Source organism: Corapipo altera, unplaced genomic scaffold (genome assembly GCF_003945725.1).
Source record: "Corapipo altera isolate COAL_440 unplaced genomic scaffold, ASM394572v1 55, whole genome shotgun sequence".
Classification (NCBI taxonomy): Eukaryota; Metazoa; Chordata; class Aves; order Passeriformes; family Pipridae; genus Corapipo; species Corapipo altera.
The window spans coordinates 3,726,604-3,749,669 of NW_020884882.1; the positions used below are offsets into that span (position 1 = coordinate 3,726,604).

General features: G+C 37.0%; 1 protein-coding gene across 12 annotated transcripts in view; it reads left to right on the forward strand.

Annotated features, from left to right (window-relative positions):
- CACNA1D (calcium voltage-gated channel subunit alpha1 D) overlaps positions 1 to 23,066 on the forward strand; it is a 173,098-nt gene that overhangs the window by 131,144 nt on the left and 18,888 nt on the right. For 6 of the 12 annotated variants that reach the window (XM_027640415.1, XM_027640418.1, XM_027640414.1 and 3 more), the window contains 10 exons: positions 7,439 to 7,477; positions 7,895 to 8,023; positions 8,758 to 8,823; positions 9,104 to 9,195; positions 10,013 to 10,172; positions 11,405 to 11,532; positions 11,643 to 11,739; positions 13,278 to 13,380; positions 14,455 to 14,556; positions 20,050 to 20,180. In XM_027640415.1, coding sequence (XP_027496216.1) covers positions 7,439 to 7,477; positions 7,895 to 8,023; positions 8,758 to 8,823; positions 9,104 to 9,195; positions 10,013 to 10,172; positions 11,405 to 11,532; positions 11,643 to 11,739; positions 13,278 to 13,380; positions 14,455 to 14,556; positions 20,050 to 20,180 — 1,047 coding nt within the window. The remainder of the gene's footprint in view (positions 1 to 7,438; positions 7,478 to 7,894; positions 8,024 to 8,757; positions 8,824 to 9,103; positions 9,196 to 10,012; positions 10,173 to 11,404; positions 11,533 to 11,642; positions 11,740 to 13,277; positions 13,381 to 14,454; positions 14,557 to 20,049; positions 20,181 to 23,066) is intronic. The other 6 variants (XM_027640426.1, XM_027640427.1, XM_027640421.1 and 3 more) reach the window with 1 other exon arrangement.

Consider the following 23,066-nt stretch of genomic DNA (forward strand, 5'->3'; position numbering starts at 1 on the left):
TCACTGGAGGAAAAAGGCTCATCTTTGATTTCTTTAGTTTTGCACAGCAGACTATTTGTGTACTAAGTATTGTCTGTTCCTGGTCTTTCCACTTTTCTGTGCTTTGTTTGTTCAAGTCAGTAGTGTATTACAGTTTCAATGTATTTTTGGGCTTGATTTCCCATTTTCAACATGAAAGAGTTAATACTGCAGAGTGTCCAAGGAAATGTCTTAGATTTTTATTACTTTTATTATATTGATTCTACTGAATTATTCCTACTTGATTAGTTCTGTGTAAATTTCTGTAATCCAAATTCAGTATTTTAGAATCTTTTCTTTAGTCTTTTTTGGCATTCTGGATTGTGCCATGCCACCTATAGTTGTTACCTGACACTGACAGTGATCCTGGGAAATCTACAGCTCTGCTTAGATGCTGACAAAACTTTGTTTTCAATGGAGATTTCAAGCACGATTGGAATAGCCCCAGTGAAAATTCCCACTGTGGAAACTTCTTAAACTGAGGAAGCTCAGCCTTGTTTGAGGGCTGATCTGAAGCAGTGACAGCACTGACATCAACTCAGATCTTGTTGCAGTTCTAATTGCACGAGCACAACAATCTGAATTGATCAATGGGAAAGAAGACTTGAAAGAATGTTAATACTTAATGTACTCAATAGGAACTAAACATTCTTTTAGGATTACATATATAATTACCTCATGCTCTGGAAACAGCTCAGTGTCATTCTGACAGTCTACCTGTGTATACTTAGATCCATTGCTAAGGCAAGCAAGTCTTTCTGGTGTACAACAAGTTTGTATCTGACCCATTTTTTTCAAGACAGTGGGTTGGACTGTCCAGTTATCTATCACCTTGATTTCAGTATTCAGTTCTGGAAATTATATGTCATCTCTTTTACTTTGTTGTTCATTTTCTTTTTTTAACACTTTATAATGTATATGCTGCCCTGAGGGTGATTCTTCTGATCCAGTAACCTCCCATTCATTCACACATAATCCAGGAAATTACTGTGCTTTGAATATTTTTAGTGCCTGTGGAAGTCAGTGTTTATTGTATTAAGCAATTTACAGGATTGCTCAGCATCCTCAAGGACTGGCTCAGTGACCAATGCCAGAAATGAACCACCTCAGAGCAACATATATTTTGGCAGTAAAAAATTTTCTATGATTGTTTTTCTTAATTTACTCTTTCATTTAATATCCCTTCCTTCAACCTTCTTTTATGAACCTAATTGGTTTTCATGTTCATTTTATTTTTAGAAATTATTAGAGGCAAGTATATATAAGTACATATATATATGGTATAGCAACAAAAAAAATTAAAACCACTACTAAAACCTGTATAATTACTTTTGGGCTCTGTGGCCTTTTGTTTTCAAAAAGTTTCACATAACATGCAAGAACTTGTGTGGTCATAGAAATGGTTCCTTGTCAATTAAAGAAGCAGAGGAATGATTGTGAGACACAAAGTGTTGTCAGCCCATTTTGGGAGATGGACATATATAACTTATGACAATGAGAGATAAATAAATTTGAAATAAAATCTGAACAAATGAGTAAGTTATTAAAAGGAAATTACAGAGAAGTTTCTTTCTGGTCTGACTGTACAGAAATGATGTTATTTACCAACTCAGAAACCATTTTTATGACCAACACCGAATGACTTAGAAGCATGATCACATTGTTACAGTAGCTGTTACAAGGGTTTTAATTCACATTTTTTATATAAGTTTCTTTAGCCATTCATGTGCTGCCAAAATGTCGAGAAGATAATGCAGAGATCACTTTCCTCTTCTTTTGTGCAAACGTTTAATGCCATCACTATAGGACTAATTTTATTCTAGAAATTAAGTAAAATTCTGATTCTTTGCTGAAAAAGGGCTTAAATGAATAGCATTTATATCTTCATCCTGAGTCCCTCAGGAAAACCTGTTTGTCTTGAACCATCACTGTAAACACATGAAGCTTGTTCAACACTTACACTGCTGGAACAGCTGAGAGGGACTGGGAGCAGTGTCATACATCAAAAAAGTCCGGCAAAACTAGAACTGGATGTTGTACCATTTGGCAAGAAGGAGCACCATCATTGGTATGGGATGCTCTGTTGGTTTGCTGGGCTGCTACTGGAGTGTGTTCTGGGAGGGCTGGTGCTTATTTTGACATAGTTGCCCACTCACCCAGTAGCTGGTGGGACAGCTGGCCTTGGTCACGTGGAGAAGTGGAGTAAAAACCTCATCTCTACCTCCTGTAAGAGATTCTGGATTCCAACTTTGAACAAGAGCAGTCCAATTCAGTTTAGATAGAATCATAGAAACGACCAGGTTGGAAAAGACCTCTGAGATCATCAAGTCCAATCCTTGATCCAACACTGCTGTGGTTACCAAACCATGGCACTGATGCCACATCCAGTCTCATCTTAAAAACCTCCACTACCTCCGTGGGCAACTCATTCCAAAATGATATCACTTTACTCATCCCTATCATATGTTAAAACTTTCCTATCATATGTTAGAACATCCCTGTCATATATTAGAACTTAGATTTTGGTTGTAGTTATTGATATTTTTGGATACCGTCAATATATTTTATAGACTTTTGCAAATGTATCTCTATAGGCTCAAGGATACGTCAGAAAACTACATTCTCATATGGCTTTGCTTTCATTATTATGACATTTTCTTGCCATGTGAAATCTCTACTGTGTTGCAATATTTAATTTGGAGATGGAAATAAATTTCTGAGCTGCTTTCCTGAAGATGGTAACATTAATCATTTATTTACTTTATTGCACAATTGAATATTTTTTAGTTATCATACAACACTATATGCCAGCAACATGTTAGTTATTAACTTAGAGTTTTAAATACATCTTTTTACAAGGGAAAAGGTATTTTTTTAATCTTCTCTGGGGTTCTTCGCATTGACTCAAAATGTTTATTAAATTATGTTTATGGGCATTTGGTTCACATTGAACAGGGAATATAAAGAGCACTAATAAGACTGTGGAGAAAATTACTTGCCCACACATCTGAATTCCAGTAACTGTTATCTGAACAGATTGTATGTGTATATGACACACATACAGTACACATTTCTGGAGATATTTTGGCAACCTGAATGTTTTCCTGTGTATGCTGTTGTCATCATATGTGTTTGTCATTCAGATGCTTCCTTCTATATTTGCAGTGATGATGACGCTGTCATTGTGTGTTCTTTTGCTCTGGCATACTCTTGGACCCTTTGGCACAATCTGTTAAAAAGAAGCATTTGACCAACACCATATACTAATATCCACTGTTTTTCACCATGTTTATTTTTTTCTTAAGCACAGACCTACTTTGTTTGCTTCCAGTGCATGATGCAATCTGTTTCACACTGTTCACAGTTTTGACATTGAAGTTCTTTTTAGTTAGGATGTTTATTTTGAACATTTGTTGCAATATCAAGGGTGTAATGAGGAGTTCCTGCTTAGGAAATGTGCTAAATTTTTCACAAGCAGCATTGGTACTTGACCAAAAAAGGTAGCAGGTTGAAAACATTTTAATCAGTGAGTCAGAAATTGAGGTTGGTCACGGGTTAATCTTTTTAGAGGGTTGCGATTGTTTGGGGAAGAAAGCTGTTCTGTTGCACTTTGATTAACTAAAAAAAGAAAAATCATATATTACTGTTTATTTAAAGTATTTAAGAATTGGCTTAAAATTCCATAGTTATGAAGTGCTGTGCTGACCCAGGCTCTGAGTGTAGCTGGCACATGGCTGACAGAAAAGGTAGAACAATGAAGGCAATGTCTGCCCTCATTCACCTCGTTGCAGGGTTTTGGTGAGCCAGGCAGGGAGAGCAGGAGATGTTCATTTATTCTCATTGTGCCCATTACCAGACTCCTAGCAGTGATCCCGGAATCACATCTGTCATCTTAGGAATCACACAGTCCCATGGGGGACAAAAAAATCCTAATGATGACCAACCAGTCCTGAAGCATTGGAATGATTGGTGGAAGGTGGGAGGAAAGAGGAGGCTGGAGGTAGATTTTCTGACCACAGGAAATATTTTTATTTACATTCTTGTCAGCAGACATCATCCACAGAGACAGTCTGGGCTCAGCCTGCCCCCTGCTCAGTCTCAAGTCCATTTTAATACCTCCTCTGCATATGCATAAATGTGCCACCTACTGACATGTGCACAGGCTCGGGATATTCCCAACGTTGCACATCAGGTTGTGTATTTGGGTACTGTATGATTTTCTTTATCTCCAGGAAGCAGATGTTCTGTTTTTATCAATCTGTCTGTTATTATTGCTGAAGACTGTGTTATCTTTACCTGAGTAGCCCAGATCTGAGCATTGCTTCGTGCTGGATGGACACACATAACCATTAACTAATTTTGTCTCCTAAAGGAGCATTTCCTTTACAAATAACTATGAATAATGTTTTCTTTGAGGTATATCACTATATTAGTTTCATTGTAATTGGTATTAATAACATAATCCAAACGGCTTTATTATCAGAGGGAAATGCCAAAGAGAGTAAAAAATAGATACACTTACCTTAAAATGTCAAACTCAAAACACTTGGCCAGTGAATGGCAGAAGTTGAATATTTTCAGATCCATTAGGAAAAACTCCTCTGGTGTGAGGTGTTCATGTTCATATTTTGTTTCTAGCATCTATCTCCACCTTGGTTGGTATGAATGCACAATTTACTTTTTGTGATCAGAGTGTTTTTCATTACTGGCCTGCACATTCCAGTGTCTGTAATTGGTAATCTCTTGGATATGACATCCTAACACTTCCCAGCAGCATCAGATCAGCCATCAGAAACAGGCAATTAGGACTGCTTAGTCCAAAGAAGCTGAGAAAGAGGGATTTGTGAGAGGACTGTGTGTTACTTGGTCCTGGGCATACACCACTATGCACAAAGAAATACATTCAGTGACCTTCAGCCAAAAAAAGTGGAGGGATCATCATTCCTGAGTACCTGCAGTATAACTGTTCGCTTAGTTTGGGTAATAAAAAGTGAGAATGAAATAATTATTAAGATAGTAATACATAAAAAAACTTTTTTTTGACCAATTTTTCCTTTTGTGAGTTTTTTTTTCATAATCAAGTCATAATGCAAGCTCAGTATTTTTTTGTTTTGGAAAAGTGATTAAATAAATATGTAGGACCAAAGTATCCTTTTTCTGTTATAATCTATCCCATTAGGTATTGCTATCCTAATACTGTTCCTAGCTTATTTGGGGCCCAATCCTGCTCCTATAAAAGCTAGAGGGAAAAACTCCCAAATACCAAACCCAGCATTTTACTTCATTTTTAAGTTTCAGTTTGTGATGATACTGTAATTCAGTCTGATCTGTATCTGTCAAATACTTTGTTCTTTCATGATACAAAATACTGAATGTTACTTAAATAATTTGCTCACTATTTAAGACAGTATAAACTTCAACATGAGTCAGTCTCCAGAGATTAATATGACATTTCAGGCTTCATCTGCAGAAGGTATAATGAAACCCTTTTTTGTTTAAATTTTAAGATCAAACAATTTTTTTTTTCTGTACTAAAAAGTCAATAGTACAGGTTTGGGATGGATGTAGATAGGCAACTTTGCAAGATTGTTTCCATTTTTTGTGGTATCTTGAAATTTATGATGTTTGTGATAATGATTTTCTCCTTAATTATATTTTGATAATTTATTTCAAATTGTTGAAATATGCAGGGAATTTCTAATGAAGCAGTTATTTTTCATTGGCAGCATATTTTCTGTGTATTTTATATAAGTTCTTAGAAAGTTTAGATGTTCCAACTGATTTTACAAATACTCTGCTTAATGAAGTTTAATGAGGAGATCTGGGGTTTGCCTATTTTAATGCATAAATTTAGTAATAATTCTTTAAACAGTTTTAAGAGTCTTTGTTTCATAATCTCATGATTCCTGGCAGGGCAGTGATGTATCTGTATGTAGATTGCATGTACTTGAGCAAACAGTTATTTTTACCTCATTTTTCCCTTGTGATACCTTTCTATTATACAAGTTTTGAAAAAAGATAAGGGGAAAACAATTAGTGTTTTAATAATTATCTGATTTTTAAAAAGTGCTACCTCTTACTGTTTTTTTTTTTACCGTAGTATGTTTATATAATGCATTTTCAGCAGAATCAGCTCCTCTCTTTTCTCTTCCTTCTGCTCAAGTTTTATCTTGAGTAACAGCAACACTTGAGATTTTAGTAGAAGTGTGGCATTGAGTGTGACAGATGCATCCACAGTGTGTTGGAAGCAGCACTGAGGCAGCATGAAGTTCATCTATGTGACAGGAATTGTTGAAAGGTTTTAAAAGAACGATATTTTAGGCAAGAGGGTAAGACCCATCACTTGAATCAAACGTCTAGAATTCCATTTGTTCTAGTGCAATAAATGGTTTTAAAGACTTCTGTTCAACCTTGGAAGAAGCTGCTGCAAATCTCTCAGTGCACAAGCAAGCACAGAATGTTGGTCCTCTAAGCTTTACCAGCTGCTGTGCAAAGTGTCAGACCATTTGGGATATTGGGGCAGTTTCTCCCAAAGTCAGGCAGAGAGATTAAAAAGAGAAAACTGAGATTGTTCTTCACAGGACACAGAGTTTGGCTTTGTGAACAAGAAGTTGGTGTGTGCCCCTCTCCTCCTTGTAGCTCCCGAGGGTTGCACAGACCTGTTCTAAAAGGGTCAATTGATCCTGAAGCCCCTTCTCCATGCCTGATCCTGTTACATCAGCTCAGGTATATGAGTAATTTGTAGATGGTGGGAGAGTTCAAGTATTGCCTTCTCATTTGCACTGCTGGGGAAGTGTTAACCTTCATGGCCTTGTGCTAGAAATGTTTGTCTCTCACTTTGGCAGAGTGAAAATGTGTCCTTATAAAGCACTGCAACACCCAGTGTTCATCACTGAGTAATCTCAAGTGAATTAACTTTGCTTTAAGGGAGCTCCTGATGTGCTGTAAAACACAATTATGGTTAGATTCCAGTGATGGAGTAATTAATCTTCAAAAAGAGCACAGCAGAAAAGAGACCTCAAAAGGCTAGTTTGATCCCAAAGCTTTGTTTTGGAATTTTAGTTGGCCTTACTGCTATAATTTTGTACAATTTATGGAAGTTGATGGCTAATTTTGTTTGGCTTACATAGGTGCAGATATTTTATTTTGTATTTATTTTCTGTCAAGTCTTTTAATCATGTTTTGTACTAGCAGATTTTAGTATGAGTCAGCTAGCAATGTTTTAGTATGAGTCAGCCAACATGAAATGCTAAGAGGATGGTTTTATAAGGATATTAATGTTTTGTTCAGGATGTTATTGAGTTGAAAGATGTTCATTTACATTTGGAAATTAAAAATGTTCTACATTTTATTTATGGTTAAGCTGACTTTTTTGATCTTTTATTTGATTTTAATATTTAATGTTCTTAATTTCTTAAAGCCAAAGCCAACTGAAACAGTCACAACTGATGAGTCTGGGGTAAGATCAGTAAACTGACCCCAGTGGTTTTACCTCTACTTGAGTTTATTCTTTTTACCATGTCTTTTTTCCACCAATTTTTTCTGTATTTTTCATAATTGTCTTACTGCAAAGGTGTTATGCAGTGGTTTGCATTCATTGTCAGTGTTCTATTGAAGTCTACTACAAACAAACCCAATATGATCCTATTAACAAACCAGAAAACTTGGAAATGCATGTGATGTGTGAAGCATTTCTACAGGTCCTGTGTTTTCAGCATGTAATTTTTCCTTTCATATCATGGTTATCAAGGTGAACAGGCCCTCAAGATACATTTTCAAATCTTACCTTTTCCACCTTTGCATTTTATGTTGTTTTTCTGGAAGTGTTGCATGTTTGAGTTTGTATTTGGTTTGACTTCTCCATGATGCTCTTCAGAACTCTGAGGACAGCGCTAGGATCTCCATCACTTTTTTCCGTCTCTTCCGGGTCATGAGGTTGGTGAAGCTGCTCAGCAGAGGAGAAGGAATCAGAACTTTACTGTGGACATTTATCAAGTCGTTCCAGGTTAGCAAAATTGGTTTAAGTTTGCTTAATGATTATAACCATTTATACACCAAATTTTAAGAAGAAATACCCCGTAGAGTGCAAAAAAAAATAAAATTAATACTATCAGTGATACCAAATATATGTAAATATATTTCCATGTTAATGCCAAAATGAACTTTACCAGTTACTTCAGTGAGGCTGATGGTCATTCTTTGTCATTTAATGATAGCTGTTACTGTGAGATTTCTGTGGTTCTTCCTAAAAATATATTTGGTATATTTAAAAGGGATAGGATAAGTTTGACATACATAGATCTCACACTGCCACACATTTTATTAGATGATTAGAAAAGAAGAATTTAACCTATTTTTTATACGAAACCAATTTCAAGTGTAACAGATACTTGAATCATTGCTCCTGAAAACTGATGAAGGTGAAGTTAATTGAACTCTGTAACTGTATAGAATAAAGTCTCTTTGTGTTGTCAGAATCAGTAATGAAAATAAAATTAAAATCACTAAAGGTGATTACTCCCTCTGGATTGCTGGCAGAAATAATTTAAAATACAATGAAGCTTGTGCTCATTGTATGCAGCAGAGTATTCAGAGTGACAGGTAATAACGTTTTAAGCACTTGCAGAGGAAAAAACAACTTGGAGAAGTCTGTGTTGTAGAGAGAAATTATTTTTGTAAATGGAAATAGAAACTGTGGGGTGAAGTTATTAAAAGACAATGCACCTGTCCCATTTCTAGGCTCTGCCTTATGTTGCCCTCCTGATTGCCATGCTCTTCTTCATCTATGCTGTCATTGGGATGCAGGTAATTATACAATTGTTTTAGCATTAAAAAACAGTACAGTCTTGTCTGAGACTTGTTTCCTAAGGTGCTTATTGAAGCATTCCTTTGACAATGGTGCTATATGTAAGGCAGTGCCTTCAGAGCAACGTAAAAATCACTATCTTGACAAATCTAAAGTTTAATGAAAGTGTGTCTGTGAAAGTGTTTTTCATATATTCTGAAGCAAATTTAATCTGCAAGGCCTACAGCCTCTGTCAGCACACATCACTGGAATGAAAGTCAAAATCCTGGTTTATTGTAGGTATTTGGAAAAGTGGCCATGAGGGACAACAATCAAATAAACAGAAACAACAATTTTCAGACTTTCCCCCAAGCTGTGCTTCTTCTCTTCAGGTGAGTAAACCTTAACTCTTACTGAATGTATCTCATTTCATACATCTATGAAAAATGTTCAAAATGTGTTTGCTGATGACAATCAGTTCAGCTTAACAAGCCCATACTCTCTCTGTCTGTATGCTGAGTGTCCATGGGCACAGCAGGGGTTTAATGATGTGATACAGAGCTAAACTTATTACAGCTATTGTGAAACACCTCATTTGTGCAGTAATTGTCCAGGTAGAGCCCAAGCACAGCCAGCCCTGATATCACTGTGGGAGTATTGGGAAAGGGGAAAAAGATTGTGCCCTTACGAAATCATTACAAGTACAACCAGTGGGACAGTTGGAAGAAATGAAAAGCTGTTACAAACATAATGAAATAAACTGTTCTTTACATTTACTGAGGAGTTGACAAACAGTAGAGGGTGTAACTTGCAGAAGGGAAATACCAGATAAGCAGCAGGAAAAACTTTATGATGGCAAAGGTAGCTAAATCTTGATGGGAGGGATTATACAATCTCCATCAGTGGAGAGTTAAGGAAGAAGGTAACCATTTGCCAGGAATGCTTCCTGGACAAGGAGAGAGAATGACATGGAACCCTTATGGTGGTTTAGTTGACCTTTTGAAATGTGTCTGCAATGTCAGATGTATGCTTGTCAGTTCTAAAACTTGCTCTGTATTTCTTTTACTTAGTTCCTGCTCTGAAATGTTCTTCTGGCTTCACATTTGCACCGGCACAGCTCCCAGCGTTTTGTCAGAGCTTTACAAATTAATACATCTTTAATCCACTTTGATCAAATAATTCTCATTTTATCTTTGTGACCTTATAAAGGTGTGCCACTGGAGAAGCCTGGCAGGAAATCATGCTGGCATGTTTGCCTGGAAAACGCTGTGATCCAGAATCTGATTATAATCCAGGGGAAGAATACACATGTGGAAGCAATTTTGCCATCATTTATTTTATCAGTTTTTACATGCTCTGTGCATTTCTGGTGAGTTTAGCTTTTGCTTATTAACAGAAATGGGCTTTAGGCATTTTGACTTTCTTCTGGATTAAGAGCTATGAGTTGAGAGAATGACTGAAAATCCCATATCCAAAACATTTTGGCAAGGTTATATTTTTCCATACAGAATCTTAAATCCTGTATCCTATACCAGTTTTTACACTGAGGGTGGTGAAACACTGGAGCAGGTTGCCCAGAGAGGAGATAGATGCCCCCCATTCCTGGAAGTATTCAAGGTTAGGTTGGATGGAGCTCTGGGCAACCTGATCTGGCTCAAGACATCCCTGCTCGTTGGAGGGGGGTTGGATTACATGACCTTTAAAGGTCCTTTCCAGCCCAAATGACTCTATGATTCTAAATTCCCATGTGCAAGATTTTCTTCTGTGTGTAGGGTGGTTGGCTGCACCTTTGAAAGCTTCTTAAGTTAACAGTCTTTTCATAGCTGTTATTTCACGCAGTTCTCAATAGTGTCATTAAATATCCCCTAATAATAAAACTGCAATTCTTTTGACTTACTAGTAAATGCTATTTGTATTTTTAAACTTAGCAGAATTTGGATTGGTGTCTCTACAAGTGTGCTTAATTTGTGGCACATGAGATGTGAACAATAACCTTTCACCTAATCCATGGCTTAATGGATTACTTGCTCTGAAATAATTGTTGAAATATTTTTTTCCTCATTGCAGGTGTGTGGTCTAAGCTGGTTGATTTGTTCTATTCACAGTACTGATCTCCTTGCAAAAGGAGAGTGATCCAACAGAATTCTGTGAACTAATGTAAACATTCACATTCCACTGCTCTGTATCACCTTCTGTGTTAACAAAACATATGTAGAAGTCTTACTGTTATGAAATTGGATCCTATTACTACAGAAACTGTTTCCTGAGATCTACACTGTGTCAAATATGTGTATAGGATCCATTCTTCAATTCGATGTAGCGGGATCTGGCAAATCAAGGAAGAGAAACAAATCCATTTTGCAGCCTGTGTAAAAAACTGAGTACTCCATAGTAGAATCATATTCTCATTATGTCATTACTTGATAGAGTTTCAGTTAGTTAAATGAAATTATTTTCTGTGATATTTGATTATATTTGCCAAAAAATCATCAATTTGTTTGTTTGAATTCTTTAACCTACTCTACCTACTGAATTTGAAAAAAGTAAATGCAAAATGATCAAGGCAGATTGTTCTTAATTACTTTTTTTCCCCTCCTTTAGATTATAAACTTGTTTGTGGCTGTTATTATGGATAATTTTGATTATTTGACACGTGACTGGTCTATTCTGGGTCCTCATCATTTGGATGAATTCAAAAGGATATGGTCAGAATATGACCCTGAAGCAAAGTAAGTTAGATCATTTCTCTGATATGATTTATTTGGTAAAAACAATACAAGCAGAACGTAGTATATTTTGGGGGAGTGGATGTTTGGTAACTGATGTGTGTTGGTTCCAGGGGAAGGATAAAGCATCTTGATGTGGTTACATTACTGAGGCGCATCCAGCCACCCCTTGGTTTTGGCAAGTTATGTCCTCACCGAGTAGCCTGCAAGGTAGGTCTTGGTTTCTCTTGCAGTTCATGCAATTCTGGCCCATATTTATTACATGTGCACAAGTAATCCTGTCTTTTCACAAGTTTTCCTGGTTTTTTTTTTGTTTTTTTTTTTTTTTTCCAGGCTTAAGTTAAACCAGCAAAATTAAGGTCATTTCTTTCTGTGCACTCATTTGAGTACTTGCCACCAATGTAAAGCTCTTCATAGAGGATCAAAATGATAGGGATCAGTGTGTGTATCTGTTATTAGTCTGTTTTTGTCACATATCTGAGCTACCTCATCCCAGCAATTCTGGTGGCCTATCTCACTACTTCAGCCCAGTGACATTTCTGATTTCTCTTCAGTCTCAGGGAGAAGAGGGAGGTAGTTTGCTTTAATTGACAATAAAGTTTTGATACAGTGCTTTTACAGTCGCATTCATGAGAATTTTTCTCCACATGAAACACAGAAATGAGATTGTAGGGGGGGCACTGCAAGATGATAAACCAAGCTGAAGTGAATAATGGTGTGTAATACGATATGTAGCAGTAAGTGAGAAGACAGAAGATTATTGGGAATTTAAAATTATACAGAATCTCTCAGGCAAAATGTGTGATTTTGAGGTGATTTTAATTGTATTTTAATATAAAAGTTGAAAAGCAGCACAAAGGAGATGAATGATTACTGCATTATCTGAGAACCTCAGAACTATGGATATTGTGGGTTTAGCAATTTCAGTGGGAATAAGATCAAGCCTTTTAATTAAAGGATTGTTAAAATAGTATTGTCATTTGAATTTCTTGTATATCTGTTTTAAAAATAGGTAAGTTGACATACAGACCACTGGGTTGGAATAGAATGTCACAAGGCATACTTAAAGCAAACCTGTATGTTAAGATCAATTATTCATTGAGTAATGCTTTTAAACTAGAATAGAAGAAAATCCAGGTAGGACATTAGGAAAAGATTCTGATAGATTAAATAGTATTCTTTTGACAGACAGGGTCACAGCAATGCTGCTCTAAAAGATGAACAGTAACCCAAAGAGAAAAGCCCCTTCCCAGTAGTTCAGTGTAGGTGGCCCAAGAGATGCATGGCAGGACTAAAGAGTTACCTGAGAAGTGCAAGACAGGTCTGGTGCTGTGGTTCTTTAGGCAGCACGAGGAACCCCTGGGAAACCTGGAATGTGACTAAAACTGGAGTGCATGCTCTTAAATAACTGCTTTTGTCCTTAATACTTGCACAATGTGACTTACAGTCATAGTCAAGGACTGAGCTTGGATGTTTGAAAATTGCCTAAATAAACAGCTCATGAAAACTGGACAGTTTTAATTTTTGTGTGAGCATGCATGTGATTAATGCTAGAAAGAAGCGATTTTGACTGCCTATTATACACAGCTAGGGCGTAGGACTCAACTTTTTTTGAAGAACTTATATAATTCATATGCCTCTCACTAATATTATTGTTTGAATACATGAGGTTTTCAAAAGTTAACATTACATAAGGTGTTTTTCAAACAAAGCAGTGTCAAAATTTGTTTTCCTCTTCTCATTTTCAGAGGTTAGTAGCCATGAATATGCCACTAAACAGTGATGGAACCGTCATGTTCAATGCCACTTTGTTTGCTCTGGTTAGGACTGCTCTAAAGATAAAAACAGAAGGTAAGGTTCTTTGCTGTAAAGCTTTTCTGGACTTGTCACAAGGTACAGTGAGGAAAAGTTACAATTTATTCATTTTGTTGGACATGAATAAAGGTGCCTTGGTCTCACTGGATCTGATTTGCTTTGGGATCATGGGTTTTATTCATTGTTGCTAGTAATCATTTGCTAGAAAACAAAAGGAAAGGGGTAGTGAGGCCAGAGCCCAGGATATTGCAGAAATTATTCTATGCTTTCATCTGATCAGATAAAAATGTGCAGCAGGGGCATAACAGGAGTTCTACTGTAAGGAATGAATTAATTCCCCTTCCCAACCCAAATGCTCCTTTCTCACTATCTTTTAGCTTGGTGCCTTGGATCCTACACTGGTGCAACTGCAGCTTTTGCATGCTTGAAAACATCCCCAGTCTGGTTGAGGCCAGTTCTGACTGGGTTGAATGGATTTCTGTAATTTCCATCCAAGAAGGAAAAAGTTTTAAAAATAGTAATATGTTTCACATAATTTTCTTTCTGTTTTCATACTTTTTTTACCTTTTTTCCCCATTCTGTTACTCCTCTATCTTCTTCTCAGCAGAATTTGAGTTCCGCTGTCAACAACAAACTTAGGTTAAGCCCCTTCAGGCATCACTGTGGTTTAGGTGAGCACTGCAAGAGACGAAAAACTGCTCAGTACTCAGTTGCCTGAACTTTCAAGCCTGTACAACTGAGTAATTACTGTGATTAAACAAATAAAGGCTCAGCTTTAGATCAAGAAAGAAGTGGTTTGTAAAGAGCAGGTTGGCACTTTCCGGTCAGCTTAAGTGTAAGGAGTGACAGAGTGAGGCCAAGGTCTGTAAATCACAGCTGACCTCTGCAGTGCTCCAGAGACTGATTTGAAAGCACCAGGAACTCGCTGTCTTATGCCCTTTCTTCTCTTTGGTTGTTGTATTATTGTTACGTGACAGAGCTTAGGTTTGCCACAAAGGATCCCTATCACAGTCTTTAATTGTATACAGCTAATTAACATCCAAAGGCTCATTCATTGCAGCTGGTTGAAACATAATTGCCATCCTCCCTTTTTCTGTTCCATTTCCACAGGTAACCTAGAGCAAGCAAATGAAGAACTTAGAGCAGTTATAAAGAAAATATGGAAGAAAACAAGCATGAAATTACTTGACCAAGTTGTCCCTCCAGCTGGCGGTCAGTCTGATAAACTTTGCACTGTGCTGTTCTCTGTGCCTGTTGGTCTTTCTAGATTGTCAGGGACCAAAGAAATGAAATTACTACATTTTGCAATTATAATGTCATTGAAGGACAACAAACAATAACAAAATAAATAGTGAGAAAATGATATCCTATTACACTTGATAATACATATAGGACTGATAAGTGAAATTTTCTTAGATCAAAAAGAGAGAGAGGAAAATATTGTGCTTATTTTCTTGTTTGTGACAAATACCTTATTAGACCCAAATCTAGTCTTGATTTCGCATTATTCAGCAAAATAAACTAGTTTGGTTTCAATGCACTGATCAAAACAACATGTTTTGTACTATGCTACATTATAGCTTATTTGCTTGTATATGTTGAATACTTCTGGGAGAAAAAAAAATTATTGCCAGCTTAAATTTTTTTTTTTCTAAATTAATAAAGCAAGAAGTTAAATCATCTCAGTTACGCTAGTTTAAACCAGAATCAATCCACAGTCAACAGATGATGGAAATGGTTCAGATTTACACCAGTATGACTGAGATTATGAATATGGCCCATATAAAGAGATATCTCAATTATAATGACACCAAACATTTGTGTCTACAGAATTACAAGGCACGTTTATTAGACGTTCGTACGTGCTGTAAAATAACATGTCAAATATGCGTTATATCTCTCTTTGTAAATATATATATCCTGATATATATATATTTAGCCTTTTTCAATATATACATTTTTATTCATATGCTGTAGTGTAGGTTTAGGTGACTGTTCTTTACTTGCTTTTTCAAGTTTTAAAGGTGCAGGATCTGTTGCACTGTCAGCCACACCCAAGATATGTTTACCTGGACATCCAATACTCAGATCTATTGTAATCACCTGGTGTTTCTTGTAGTTTATTGTACCTTCATAGTGTTACAGCAGCTTCCAAGACTGATCAGACTCAAGAGGCCAGGCATGGTGGTGGTGGAGGCTGACCCTGGAAGGTGATGCTCAGGCCCAGGCAGGAGGAGCACGCTGCCTGCTCTGCTCTTCAGCATGACCCAGCAAGCAGCAGCAGCTTTGTGGCTGCAGGAGCCACTTGCTGTTGGTGTGGTGGCTGCCAGATAATAATGGGGATAAAGGCAAAACCTGAGCCTATTTGACTCTTCAAAGGGGAACTGATACTGCACATTTAAAACAACTTTTGTGTTCTACTCTGTTGTTCTTAGCCTTACACCTGAGTGCTTGCATGGCATAGATGAATCGCTTTGTTATTGTTGTAACTATGTGCTTGAGCTTTTTCTGCAGCCTCTGTTCCTTTCAACTATGAGTCTTTCCGAATATTCTGAAGCAATTCTGTTTTAGGGTGGTGGCATGGAATTAGCGTTGCCTCTTGCCAACTTTATTCCCCTACATTTTTTAATTGAAATAGAGATGCATGCTTCAGAATAGCGAGCTCTGCCTGCCTAAATCAATCTGACAAAGAACCTGTACAGATTACATTCCTAGAACTAATCTTACATAGTAATTCACTGTTAACTTCAGCTTCATTTCATTGCTGAATATAAGCTGTATATTTATTTTCAGCTATACTAAAATTCATTGCTAATATTCTGCAAATGTAGCTCTTCAGTGTAGCTAGAAGGCTGAAAAATGGATCTGCTCAATTGATAGGAAACAGTATGGCTTCTGCAACCCAGTAGAAATAAGAACATGTTAAGAAGTCCTGCAGCTTTATGAATTTTCGATTTCAGTTTGGTTTGTTCCTCTGTGGACCTTGTTATGATTTACCTGAAAATTGAAAATATTTTAAACCACCTAGAAAAAAAAGAGGAATACAGCTATTTTACATTCATATGCCATAGGAGTGTAAAATAGCTTAGTGTACAGTAGAAATTAGTTTTGATGTTTAATATTCAATGGAAAATTGTATATGAATTAACACCAGTGAGAGCTGATAATAGCCATCTGCTAGGAGACACAAAATTCTTTTCAATATAAATCAACAAAGCATCCAAATTCAATATACTAGAATCACTTGCACTTAAAAGTATTGAGAGGTCTAGTTTATAACATTTTTCTCCAGTACTGCTTTTACTGGTAATACTGGATGGTAGGTCCTTTGTGTGCTTATGACTGTGCCTCCAGAACACTTATTTGCAGAGCAGAATGAAAATAATCAGTATCACATTTTTTTCCCTTGGATTATAAATAGATGCACTAGAAATAGACAGTTAATTCTTGTTACTGGTTAAATAACTTATCACTATAACTTAATTAGACTGTTAATAGTTAGCAACGCATTTTTAGTACAGAAAAGTAAAACTGCTTTGCAAAAGCATAGAATGTCAGTCAAATGTCTGATGTATGAATGAGATTAGAGAGTAAGAGAAACACTGAAGATTCACCTGTATTCTCTGAACTCCCCAGTCTCCACCTGCAAGCCCATTGAACTCTGCCTAGTACTTTTTGCCCTCTTCCAAAAGCTTCCCACTGAAATGATTCCTTTTGCTGTCACGAATTGTAATTAGCCATGTGTCTGTTCTGTGGTCAGTTATGCTTAGCTGCCTCCCTATACCTGTCTCTATCTGGCTATGTGTGTGTTACTCCAAAAACAAAGTCACCCTTGGCCAGGTGTCCGTCCCTGTGTGCCCGTGTCTGCAGTACAACTGACTGTGCCTGGGAAATACACGTGCATCTTGTTGGTACATGCAGACTTTGACATGCCCAATTCAGCAAACTGGTAGGGCATTCATCTGATATGCTTATAAAAAGTTGGTGCATGTCCAGAGTGATCAGTAAGGCCCCTGTATTTCTGCATACTGATATTTCACAGGTACTGTCATCTCAGGTACACTCAGTGGTCGTGCAGTGTCATAGCCTGGTTTGAGACATGCTCTAAGTGCAACCCATAGTGTGTTATATCGAGTCTGTCACTTCTATGTGCTTGTTCCTTCTAGGAGCCATTTGCTATTTCACTTCCTCAACAATTCTGTTCAAATACTTGAAATAAAATAGAATAAAGGGTGGGGAAAGGGGGAGTTTGACCAAGGCTATGTTGTAAGTCAATGGGTTCAGCTAAACTAAGGCAGGCAGGTTCAGAGTAGATGCTGTGTAAGAGATCTAACACAAAGCACCATTAGTCCCTGAAGAGCTGCAAAAGGAGATTACAGGTGAACATCAAAGGAAATATTCACAAAAAGTTTAGAAATTAGATTTGTGGAGTCAATTAAAAAGCTTTTTGCTGCTGAGGCTGAATCTGCAGACTGGTGAGCTTTTCTTGTGAGCTATGGAGTTCCTGCTGTTTCCTGCTAGTTCCCCCTTTCCTAGCAGGAACTGGGGGGTCTCAGACGTTTGAGGAGTTGTCACTTGGGCAGAGCAGGCTCTTTAATATGCTAAGATATTTCCTGCAACAGACTAGTCTCCCAACCAATATCTTTTGAAGCAATTATAATTATTTTTGCTTTGATACATTTAAAGACAAACTGCTGGGAGAAGACATTCCAGGTGTTTTCACTGAAGTTAAAGCCTGTCCTACTTTATCCCATGCATACAGCCCATTTCAGATGTTATAATGAGAGGAGCTGATTTTGAATGGTAGAGGTTTCATTTTGAAATAAATTTTATCACAGAGGCAAAAGTGAGTTTAAACAGTCCATGGATTGGATTCCCCATCCTTTTTTTTATGTGAAAGCAAGTCACTAGAAGAAGAAAGTCAATTAAATTTAAATAAGAAACAAACAGTTGTTACAGGTAAAAATAGTATTAGAAATACTGTCATTAGTGAGATACATTGGCACATATTGTTGATAAAACAAAGATACAACAGCATTCTGTTTTAATCAAATGTTAATGTATAGCACCTGATTAGAGCATTTGCTTGATGGGGGCAAGAGGAAAAGCTTGTTTAACAGAACATGCTCACCTGTAAAAACCCCACAGAACAAAAAACAAACTCAAGTCTATTCTAAAACTCCATTAGAGAGTTAAAATATGGAGAAATCAAATGACATTAAAACAGAACCCATACTTTCTAGCAGAGGTGTGTTAAAATGTGCCTGGACATGTTAGATTTTCATGTTCAGCCAAGGCATGAATGTACAGAGTAACCAAGAGCCTGAGATGGGATAAACACGTGTCTGTCCCAGCAAGGGCAGCTGGAATGATGGGAACTTACTCCCCATCAAGATGATCCCTGACAGCAGAGAGAACCTGGATGCTTAGACCACACCAGCCCTCCTTTAGGTATGGCAGCAGCCAGCTAGAAGCACTATTGCAAATGGCCATTTCAGGATATTGAAAACCACTGGGAGGCTGGACAGCACAGCAGGAAGGGTAATAGCCAACTTCATGTCTGATAACTCTAGAGAGGAAAAAAATGTGTGACAACAAAAGCAATGTTTTTGAATGGAAAACTATTCCTAGTTTTCTGGCAAGCATTACTGGGAGATGAAACCTACTCCGCTGAATGATTTACTGGACTCATAAAACAGGCACAGGCATTCTTAACATGCTGTGAGCAGGCGACTGGGTGTCCTCACAAGGACACTGCCACCTGCCTTTGAACTTTGGAAACTTTGAAATTTGGATTTTGTTCACAACAGTGACTCTGTAAACATGCTTGCTTTTATTGTTCTGGCTGTTTGCCTGTCATTTGAATTGTATTAAATTAACTGATGGAAGTTATTTTCATTCCTACCAGCATTGCAGAGCTCACACAACACATAATGTGGAGAGAGCCATGTTGTTTTGTATTTTCTATTAATATTACCTGTGTAGAAGGTGGTTAAAGACCGCATCTTAAACATATAAAAAACACATGAAATTGTAACTTCTGTGGGATTTCATCAGAGACAAGAACCTGTCTTGTCTTATCTGACAATAAAATAGCAGAAGATACAGTGTAACACGAGCATCTGGGACACAAAATTCAAACTGGGACGCTCAGGTATTGCAGTGAGGGCATGACACCAATAAAAAAATCTGCAGAGCAAAGCAGACTGTAAAGATGTCCAAGTCCTTGTGCAATCAGAACAATGCTACACCAATACACTGACTAAGCAAATTTGGTTCAGCCGTGACAAAAAAAAAAAGAGATGTAGGCAGAACCTTTTTTTTACAGTCACTCTTATGAACATCAATGTACGTATGTCATAGTAGCTTGTATTTAATCTATTTATTCCAAGTAACTAAAGCCAGTACTTCAGCTTCACTGCATATACAAACATGTTTATGGTTTTGTTAGAAACTTACTTAGAAGGACATGAGACTTGGTATTGTATTTTCTTCTTTATTGAGGATGAGTTCACTTAACTGACTGAGCCAAAACTGCTTGCTAAAACATTGCTTTTAAGTGAATTACAGGGTCCATTGCTGTAAGCTGAAAGTGCAGCACCTATTGCACCCATCACATTTCCCCCCCCCCAAATCAGATATGAGTGTACAGGCTATTGATAAATGTGCTGACTTGGGAGAGATCTGTCTGGTCTGTTCATTTAGATGATGAGGTAACCGTGGGGAAGTTCTATGCCACCTTCCTGATACAGGACTACTTTAGGAAATTCAAGAAACGCAAAGAACAAGGACTGGTGGGGAAATATCCTGCGAAGAATACCACAATTGCTCTGCAGGTGATTCTGTTTTTACTTTTTTAACTAACCATTTTGTGACCTTACTTGAAATAGCAGGTAGATGAATATTGATGATTGTGCAATGCTGCCAGGATTTTATTTAGCTGGGACACTTTTGGCCCTTATTCATCAGAAAAGTAAAACGTAATCCTGCTATTCTGTTATAACAAGGTAAGTGCAAAAAGTTATTCTCTATGGATTACTCCAACAGTAGCAAGGGTTATAAAATCTCGTAGCAAGTCTTGTTGATACATTGCAGTCTAAAGTTGCAGGTTCAGAATTGGATAAATAAAGTTCTGAGCTATCATTTATGTTCGTTTTGCTTTAACCGTTTAATATTTTGTGTTCTTACAATGGCATAAGCCAGTTCTCAGGGAACTTCCTAATATGCATGACCTCACAGTAAAGAGGGTTTTATATAGTTTTATCATTTCTTAATTCTCATTGTTCCTTTCCTTTTCCACTTTTGACTACTAGTGAAAAACCTTCCTGTTTTTTATTTGCAAATTCCGAATTCCACATTCTTCAGTTTTTTTCACAGGAAGTAATATTAACATACTGCATTAATGTCACACACTTCTGTCTGTCTCTTGAAACAAGCTATCAAATGGAAACCAGGACAATAGATCTGTCTGTCAACAGGCCTGCAGCAAGCAGTCCATAGAGTACACGTGATCTAAAGGGCAAATTCTGAAAACTTCTGTCCAGTGGTACCCTTTCTATTATGAATTTTGAAACAGGCAAATGGAAGGCTGTTCTCAAATAATTCCAGACATCATACACTGCACCATTTTTATTGGATTGGGACTTTATGAATTTCAGTTAATGCTGAGTAGTTTACTACAAACTATAAATACTTTAATGTTTCTGATAATTTTTTACTCTGATGCCAAAATTTATGAATATGTTATGAAAATTCCTTTCTAAAAGAGGAGAAATGTGTTAACCTGATTTAGCTACTGTTTTCTTTGTTAAAAAATCTTGTTGCTTTATACTTCAGTTTAGCAGAACAATCTTTGCTGTGTGAAGTGAGTAATTTGTTTCATTCCTGTGTCCTAAAAATGCCTCTGCTGGCAGCTCTGACACACACTGTGTCACAAGTCACCACAAGCATAAGAGATGCAGCAAGCAGGGAGAGGTTCATCACAATTCTTGCTATTGATTTGGGAGCAAATGGCTTGCCAGGAAATGTATGAACCATATTTGCATAGTAGGAAAGATGAGAAAATTGTTGGGAATAGAAGTGATAAAAAGACTGGAAACAGTTGAGAGGAAAATGAAAGACGTTGGATTTTTAGGAAGGCCTTTGCAGACTTCTCTATTGCAGAAGCATTGGAACATAAAGAGCTCAAAGTTAGTTTTAAGCCACAGTATTACAGGTTTCCGCTTGTGTTTTTGAAGTTTCACACATAAAAACATAGAAACAAACACTGAGTTTTCAAACGTGAGCGTGCTCTGTTGTTTGTTACCAGATTGTTCAATGACAAAAGTAGAGGGCAAGATGGAATTGGAAAGAATTAACTCTTCCTTCATCTTTAGACAACTATTTTTTCAATTCAAAACAGGTAAAAAAATGGCCATGAATCTCTGCTAGGAATCTACAAAGGCTTATGGGATTTGAGGCATGGCACATTTTTTTTTCTGATTAAAATAATGCTCCTGTGGGAATAAAATGAGACAGGCCAGTAGATGGGAAGGTTCTTCATTTCTTTTTTCCCATGTTCTTCTTTTGCCTTACTAACAAATCAGTAGTAGCTCAACTTGATTTACCTAACAGAAGTGAAAATGCCATTTCAAAGAAACCTGAAATCTATAATCGGGAAATAGCCCAGTCCTACAGGTTTTTGATCCAGGATATAAAGGAATAATATGACTCCATACTGGAAACTGCAGCAAGTAAAATTCAAAGTCAAATTGTCACATTTGTTAGAATAATTATTTTTACGAGGATACAGCTTCAAAACAGACCTGGATATCTTTCTAAAAGAGATGTTCTACTTCAACAAGGATTTCATTTCTTCAGATCAAAGCCCTTGAGAACAGTCCTGTGGGATAGAGAAGTTGGTATAAATGATCACAGAGGATCCTTGTGGTTCTATAATGTATAAAAATGGGGCATGTTTCTGGTTTTGGCCTCTTCGTTCCAGACTTGCTTTGTCCAAAGCTCAAATGGTTATAAGTGTTTTCAAAAACCTGTGGTGTTAACACCCATTTTTTGGCAGCATAATTTATGGGTATACCATCCAATTTACTTCTCAACTCAACAGGCATTTTTGGCTGTGTTTACCTTTTTTTTGTTGTTTTGAGAACTTTCTTTTTGAAATTAGAAACTTCCTGTAGTCAGGGCAGGCATGTTACTGCAGCAGCCGCTTTTATTTACTTTCTATAAACTAGTTAAGATTTCACAGTATCTAGAGTCGTGATAGTACCACTGCAAACTGCCTCTGCTTTCTGGATTTGAGAAAGTCCAGCAGAAGCTGGGCTACGTCTGTCTGTAATTTTTTGAAATTCTCTATCATTTTGAAATTTCTCTATCATTAAGAACCTTTCTATACCAGTAATTGTTTGCTTAAAGCTTTAAATAACATGAGGAAAGTACTTTTTTCAGGCTAATAAGAAAAGGTTTTCCAGCCATCTGATTCTTCTATTTGTAAAGAACAAGACCAACTGTATTTTCATATTCTTGTTTACATCTTCTCTCTATTGCAGACCAGTTGTCAGGCTGCAAAATCCTTAAGCAGACCAGCAGATAAAAGGCAGTGTCACCTGTTCCAATTTGTGTCTGAAGCCATATGAGCAACAGATGCTCTTGTACTTTTGCTGATACCTGTGACTTTCTCTTGGGGTAGTTGACCTAGTTAATTAGTGAAGACCATGGTTCCTAAG